General features: G+C 35.4%; 1 protein-coding gene across 6 annotated transcripts in view; it reads left to right on the top strand.

The window, feature by feature from the left end:
* TRAPPC8 (trafficking protein particle complex 8) overlaps window positions 1-5,936 on the top strand; it is an 85,416-nt gene extending 79,480 nt beyond the window's left edge. For all 6 annotated transcript variants that reach the window (XM_028523666.2, XM_028523664.2, XM_036009180.1 and 3 more), the window contains 3 exons: window positions 1,414-1,559; window positions 3,849-3,938; window positions 4,912-5,936. In XM_028523666.2, the coding sequence (XP_028379467.1) occupies window positions 1,414-1,559; window positions 3,849-3,938; window positions 4,912-5,146 (471 nt within the window). In that variant the 3' untranslated portion in view covers window positions 5,147-5,936. The remainder of the gene's footprint in view (window positions 1-1,413; window positions 1,560-3,848; window positions 3,939-4,911) is intronic.
* The last annotated feature ends 2,279 nt before the right edge of the window (window positions 5,937-8,215 follow it).

The raw sequence follows: 8,215 nt of genomic DNA on the forward strand, positions 1-8,215 counted from the left end.
TTACTATAATACATTAAACAATAATATATGTTTTGAACTTTTTGATAAAGTATAACATAAATAGACAAAGTGACTAGCGCATTGAATTTTACAAATTGAAGAGCACTCCAATATATTTAGGACCCAGTTTAAGAAATAAAATATAACCAGCTCCCCAGAAGTATACTCCTCTCTCCCAGTCATGGACCTCTAGTCACTTTTTTTCTGACTTATATGGAAAAAACATATTTAGTTCTTGATTTTGCAACTGTATAGATTAGGGATCAGCAAGCTTTTTCTGGGGGAAAAAAGTCAGGTAATAAAGGTTTTTATCATAATTACTCATCTGTGTTGTTGAGGCCCAAAAGCAACAAAAGCAAACAGATAGGCTGTTGATATGTTTCAATGAAAAGTTCTTTGCAAAAACAAGAGGCAAGCTGGATTTGACTAATGGGCTGTAGTTTGCCAATCCCTGGTGTAGATCAGAATCCAGATTGACCAGCAGGAAATTAAAAATCAAAATTTTCCTGGAAGGTGAATGAAAATGGAGAAAAAATAACCAAGGGAAAAAAGTAGTAGAAATGGGATGTTATTCTGTATTTTCAGGATGATTTTAAATGATAATGATATTTATTGAAACGTATACAGTGTGCCTGACACCATCAGTGTTAATACTTTGACATGCATATTAACCCTTTAGTTAATAGTTGAAGCACTATAACCTATAAAACACAGTAATATATTTTTGAAATAAAATTTTAAGGCAATTGTATTTCAACTATTTTTTAAAGATTTAATTAATTTATTTTTATAGACAGGGGAAGAGAAGGAGAAAGAGGATTATTAAGAACCCCTGTTTACATATGAGGAAATTATCTTAACATATTAAATAACTTACATAAGATTGTAGAGCTAATAATGTGAACTTGCTGGAATTCTTGCTTAACTCCTCTAGCACATGATATATAGGGAATGAATGAATGATTTCAGATCATAGTTTCTATTTATTTGTTTATTTTAATCTTTACCCAACAATATATGTTAATTGATTTTAGAGAGAGGGGGAGGGAGAGAGACAGAGAGAAAAAACATCAGCGTGAGAGAGAAACATTGATTGGTTGCCTCCCATATGCGCCCTGGCTGGGGATTAAACCTGGAACCTAGATAAGTGCCCTGACCAGGAATTGAACCTGCAGCCATTTTGGTGCATGGGATGATGCTCCAAAGAACTGAGCCACCAGGCCAGGGCCAGATCTTAGTTTCTTTATCCTAGATTATATTGTAAATGATTCCAACCGTTTGTTTAAATAATAGCAAAAATAGTATTTTTCATGCTGTATTTTATTGATTCTTAACTTTTTTTGTTTGTATACATTATTCTTTATTATAACAAGGTAGTGTTTTTAATTGTCTTATGTTTTTTTCTATTCTTAGGAGCCACCAGAAATGGAACTGTTAAAATTTTTCAGGCCAGAAAACACTACAGTCTCTCCGAGACCATCAGTAGAGCAACTTTCTAATCTCATTAAAACAAGTCTTCACTATCCAGAGTCATTTAATCATCCATTTCATCAAAAAAGGTTTGACGGTTTTGTTGTTAAAAATTGTTATACCACACACACACACATTTATTTATTTTGACAATGGCATTAACACAAATATTGAAGAAGAAATGTAGAATAATATCAAATGTGTAGATATTGATCTTAAGTAATTTACCCTTTACTACAATTACTATATGTTGCTGCTGTGATTAAAGATAGTGCCTCAGCCACCTCAGTTGCCAAATGCTTCCTTTTGTTGAGCAGGTTTATCATGAAGTGAAAAAAAACAAGGAAACAGTATTCTATCATTTTTGTGACTGGGTGATAACAAAGATATGAGTCATACTGGGTTTAGCTGCCATAGACTTTCAAAATAAAATCAGACAAGGTCTATAGAGGTTTGGAATGTGGTAAGCATTATTCTCAGCACTTAACATATTTGATCTTAGCTAACTAATCACCACGACCTAAAAGGTAGGTACAGCTATTCTTCCCAGTTTACAGTTGAGAAAACAGGTACAGAGCTGAGCTGGTATTTGACCATTAGCAGCCTAACTCTAGACCACATGCTTTTAATAACGCCAAATTTTAGTGGTGAGGGAATAGTTGTCAGCAGTTTGATCCCTAGGCACTGTTGGTGGCTCATCAGATCTTAGAAAGACTATTGTATAAAGCAATAGTTTTCCACATGTGGTCCCAACCCCACATCATCATTATCGTATGGGAACTTGGTAGAAATGCAGATCTTGGGCCACACTCCAGACCCCTGAATCAGAAACTGGAAGTGGGGCCCAGCAGTGTTTTTTAACAAGCCCCCCCAGGTGATTCTGGTGTATGCCCAAGTGCGAGAAACACCAGCCGGGTATGAGAACTACCTGGTGCAAAGAATGAATGGTGGTGGGGGACTGATTCAGAGTCTGTCACAGTAAATTAAGAGACGTGGTGACTTGTATTTGTAAGGAAAATGAAGATGGAGTGAAGTAACCAGGTTCTGGAGATATGTGGGAGAAAACATGGACAGGAATTGATGAAAAATAATAGAAAATAAGGAATGGGGATGGGGGCTATCTAGGCAGTAGCCCCCATTCCAACTGCAAAAGCACTGAATGTCATGCCTAAGACTTGCTGGGGTGGGTGGGGTTGCTATTCACTGACACTGAATGGAGGAAGTAGAGGGACAAAGATGATGAGTGTGGTTTGGAGCTAGGGAACATCTAGGTGTTCACATTTTTTCTTTTACTAGAAGCATTTAGGTAAGACATGGAGAATTTGATACTTAAGGATCAAATGGGAATAAAAGAGCAAAAGTTCCTGAGGTTTTGCTTTGGGTTTCAAATTACACAATTTTTAATGAGGTGCTTTCGGACTGGAAATGTACTCAGCAGTCTTGCTGCCTTCTCCTTGTGAGAAGTTCCTGGGGGGAGGTAAGAGCATGGCACCAGAGCATCCTAAGGATATGTTTTGCTTAGGGAAAGTTGTTATTTACATTTTTGAAAGCATAAAACATCGGAGCAGAATTTTAGTTTTTTCTGTGAGTGCTTATAAAGTTACTATTTTTTCTTTTTTTTTTTTTTGCTTTCTCTTTGTTCTTTGTGTTTATAGGGTAAACTATAAATAATAGTATATAACACAGCTTCATTTATTCACAGGTTATGTTCATTTATTATGTTCTTGATTCGAAATCTATACCAGTTTGTTCATATAACCTCTTCTGTCACTGCCTGTTCTTTCTCCTATGCTTTGGTAATTTATTAATTATAAAGTGATACCGGAAACTACATTACCTGTGCAGATATGTCTACTTGAAAGGGCTCTTCGTATAACTTACATAGAAGTAATTCTCATATTCTCCAAAATGTAATGGCTTTTATGCAAATTTGATAGAAAGCAAATGTCATTCTGGGCCAAGTTCTCAAAGTAATTTTGAAGAAACAGGAGAGAAGAGGGTTAGTTGTTGGCATTTTTGTGATTTTTTTTCTCCATTGATCTTTTGTAGTTGAGATTATTTACTTCTCTTTTACATTTTGAGAAATAACCACTAAGAAATATTTTAGATTTTTAAGATTAGCAATAATAAATTGAAATAAAATGGTTGTGTGGATGTGTATTTTCTGATATTTATTCAACATATTAATATGTTTTACTTCTCATTTATACAATTTGTCTTAAGTGATTTTGGGACTCAATTTTTTTCCTTTCTTAAATCTAATTGTTGCAAGGAGTTTATGCTCTATTAGGTACTGTTTAAGTGTTATTTTCTCGAAAGTTGCTGTATGGGGGTTTTTAGAAACACAGCTAATTTGTTTGTTTGTTTTTCTTCCATAGCCTTTGTTTAGTACCAGTCACCCTTTTACTTTCCAATTGTTCTAAGGCTGATGTCGATGTCATAGTTGATCTTCGGCATAAAACCACAAGGTAAAGATTATTTAGTGCAAGATTATTTGTAGTTTAAGATTGATTTGAACAATTTAATATTCTGAAATTAGGCAGATAATTACTAATGTAGATAAAATTTATTCAGGTGTCCCTGGATTTGTTGTCGTTTGGTGTTATAGATGTGTTAGAGGAAAGTCGTGGAGTGGCATTACTGTAGTGACAAAGTGACTAATTTGCTGCTTTTAGGCATTTCCAAAAGCAGCAAATTAGTTTGGCTGGAGCTAAATGTTTTTGTAAAAGTTTGTTTGTGAGAAAGAACTCTAAAATTGAAAACCAGCAAGTTTTTGAGAAAAGGCTTATTATTTTTTGTTTTTTTCCCCCTATTATAAATAAATAATCTTTAAAAATGCAGGCGCATACTTCTGTATCCAGTAATCCAAGAGCTGGATGGTTTTTGGAATTCAGAGTTTTTGGATATTTACAAAAATAATGTGAAACGTATACTGATTATTATGTAACATCCCAAACAGGATCTGAAGCAGCTCTCTGAAATCCAAACGCGTTCTGTGTGTGCCTGTGTATTATAAATGAAGTAACTATTACTTTATTGTAGATACTGGGTTCTTTCCAGTTTTCAGTATTATAAACAGTTTTAGTATTATAAGCATTCTTGTATACGCATATTTTTTATGTATGGATAACCAAGTGGTAGTTAAAAGCTCAGGTTTGAAATGAGGTTCCATCATGTACTAACTGTTGTTTTGAGTGTTAAATAAGATAATTTACTCTTCATCTCTTACCTACAACATAGTAATTATTAATAAATGTTAGCTGTTACGGCAATAATAATAATAACAGCATTGCCATTATTGTTATTATTAATAAGCAATTGGCTTCATAAAATGATTTCTAAAAATAAAATTGCTAGATGAAAGGGATGTATTACTGGGACTTTGAGGGGAAAATTATAAAGAAAAAGCCCCTCCAACTTACCCTTTTCTTCCTTTTTTAGTCCAGAATCATTGGAAATCCATGGATCATTTACATGGCTTGGACAAACACAATATAAACTTCAGCTTAAAGGCGAGGAGATTCACAGTTTGCAGCTGAAAGCATGCTTTGTCCATACAGGTGTTTATAACCTTGGAACTTTTAGGGTATTTGCCAAGTTATCGGACCAAGTTACAGTGTTTGAAACAAGTCAGCAGAACTCCATGCCTGCACTGATCATCATTAATAATGTGTGACAACTTGTAAAGTTGTACTGAAAGCCACAGGAATTAGTTTTATTTTACTGACTGGGTTTTACAGTGGTATTTGAAATACCTGACTTGGTCTGGAGGTTGGTATCAGATCACTGCAGAATACTTGACAGTTTGTTAATGATGCAAAGCACGTTGGACTGAAAATACCGATATTCTTTTTTTTGTATTTCTTGAAACCTGGTAATAATTGACATGCTCATAATACAGAATTCAACATATCCATGCACCTTATTAAGCCCCGTCTTAAAAACCAGCGTCTGAGTCTGCTGTTACAAACTATCAATGGGTATAAATATTAGGAGGCAATTTTGCAGAAGGAAAAGAAGGCCTTGTTGGCAAAACTCCGGTTAAGCCATTAGTCAAGTTCCAGCTTTACTGTGAAGTTTAATAGAGTATTAAATACAAATTTTCCTATCTTGCTTCACACAGTTCTCTAAAATCAGTTTTGAACTTTGGTTATAGAATCATCGTACATCAGTATCTGGTGGTTCTTATGGCTTATACATGACTTTGTAAAAAGAAATTTTTCTGATGCTTTGAATATAGTTTTGAAAGGAGTTTGACTTTTTCTTCACTTCAGTGTGCACTATTCACAGTATGAGATTTTTGTCATTTAAATTATATTCTTTATTATGTAACTTTAACAATTGAGTTGATCTGTTTAAAATATAAATCTCAAGTTAATTAAAAATAAGCTTTTCAAAAGTGTATTATATTTATAACAAATGTACTGTAAATAGAATAAAGACATGCTATTCACTGTATAGAATTATTAGATGCTTTTTTTTCATTCTGATGACCTAGTATATTTTTTATTTAAAATGAATGCCAGTCATATTTTTATGGCAGGTACCCAACCAATTTCCTGAGAACGCATTATTTTTGGTTCTAAAAGTGAAGTAGTTGTTCCTACAGTCCTTGTGGTCTTGTGATACATGAGCAAATTAGTATTGTCTTCAAATGTGTCATGTCTGGTGCCCAGTAACAAGTTTGGAGATGCTTATATCCTGGGAGAAAGGAAGATCAGTGTTTATTATACCTATTAAAAATTACCACATTGAAGACTGTGGGGCTGGTTATGGAACTGGTAATTTAGCATTCCTGCTGAAGAAAAGTAAAATATTTGAACAAAATAGAAGAAAAAATCTTAGTAAAAACGAAGTGTTACCAATATAGTCAGTTACTAGAGGACTGAAATCCAAAAGAAAGTTGAGAGAGATCAGATCATCATTTGGGACTACTTTGCCTTGGAGTGTTTGACCACTTAAGAAGCAGCATCTGAGAGGCAGAACCTTATATTTGACAGACTTTGAAGCAGCAAGTATAGGTGAGGAGAAATAATTTAATCTGAAGCAAGGAGTGGAAAAGAATGGAAAGTAGGTGAAAAAAGGTCAGAGACATACTGGATTCAGTGAGAAAGCCTTACCTGTTTGTTAGGAGCCCTTGAAAGAGGAGAGGTAATAGGGCAAAGGCAGTTTTTGAAGAGAATCTGAGAATTTTCCAAGATGGACATCAAATTAGAGACTCAGGTAGTTTAGTAAATTCCAAACAACATAAAGAGAAACCAGTGTATCCAGATGCATCATAGTGAAATTGCTGGAAATTAAAGACATGAGAAAAGACTATTGTCTTGCCCTGGCTGGTGTGGCTCAGTGGATTGAGCACCAACTTGACAACCAAAGGGTCGCTGGTTCAATTCCCAGTCAGGGCACATGCCTGGGTTGCAGGCCAGGTCCCCAGCAGCGGGTGTGCGAGAGTCAACCACACATTGATGTTTCTCTCCCTCTTTCTCCCTTCAACTCTCTAAAAGTAGTGAATATATTAAAAAAAAAAAAAAAAAAAAGAAAGAAAATAGTCTTGAATACAGAAGACAAAACTTCACCAAAATATTGGAAGCCAGAAGATAGTGGGGTAACTTCAAAGGGTTGAAAGAAACTTACTGGTTAAGCCAGAATTCCAAACTAAGCAATAACACTTTTCAAGAGTGGAAATGAAACTAAGACATTTTTAGATAAAACCTGGGAGTTGACTACTTTTAGGTTGCCTTAAGACTGGTGTCTGTGTAAATGGGAATTTTTCCATTCATTCCCCAAATAACTATGCAAATCAATGGGAAGAACAAGTGAAACCACACCAAACTCATGCTTTTAGCATAACTAGATAGAGATTACTAATCTCAAGTTATCTGTAAATGAAAAAGTTAGTACTAAATTCTAACTATCTCAAGCCTCTAAGCCTTTGTGGTGAATGAAGGAGGGGAACACAGGAATCCAGAAAGGCTGTGGATAGAAGATAGAGGGCTTAAGGGCGAGTCAAAATCACTGTAAACAGAGGAAATTGACCCTAACTGTAAAAGTGTTCAACAAGGGAGCTGGCAGAACAGCTCTGATGATAGGCATGACATTTGAGGCTCTTCCATGGGGTCTTGTAGGAATAGGGACCATTAATCACGAAGCTAAGGAAATGCCTTCTAACAGAAATTACCTTGTAAATCAGCTACTTAAAAGACAATGTTGAGTATTTTGAGGCTTGTGTAGCCCAAATAACTTTCAACTGAAATTCTTTCATTAGAGAATCATACCCTGAGGTCTGTTTCCAGGAGATTCCAGGAAACTGCAAATACATGTAGGTACCCTAATGGCATACCCCAAACTACAGCATTTTTATAATGTAAGGTTTGCCAGGCAGCTTGTAAGGGCAAGGCTTAAATGGAATGGGAACAGGAACAGAGCCTACAGAGGGGGTGAGGAGTGCTGGTGGGACTAGCAGGAGTGGGGGCTATACAACCCTAGAGCAGAGCTTCAAGAAACCTTGCAACAAGTAGGGGGCAAAGGGTTTATAGGCTGAGGAGTAAGCCCAAAGTACACCTGGTACCTTAGAAGTTTCAGTTAGGACACATAGTCCAATGAGGAGCAGTTTTGTATCAAATGGAAGGAATGTATAGAAAAGATAAGGTTGGGTTTCTGTGTCCCTTTGTGTTAGGAAGTTTTAATTAAGGTCTGGAAATAAATTACTGTGCTTCAAAACCGACATGATTCTTACCAGCGTGTA

Source organism: Phyllostomus discolor, chromosome 9 (genome assembly GCF_004126475.2).
Source record: "Phyllostomus discolor isolate MPI-MPIP mPhyDis1 chromosome 9, mPhyDis1.pri.v3, whole genome shotgun sequence".
Taxonomy (NCBI): Eukaryota; Metazoa; Chordata; class Mammalia; order Chiroptera; family Phyllostomidae; genus Phyllostomus; species Phyllostomus discolor.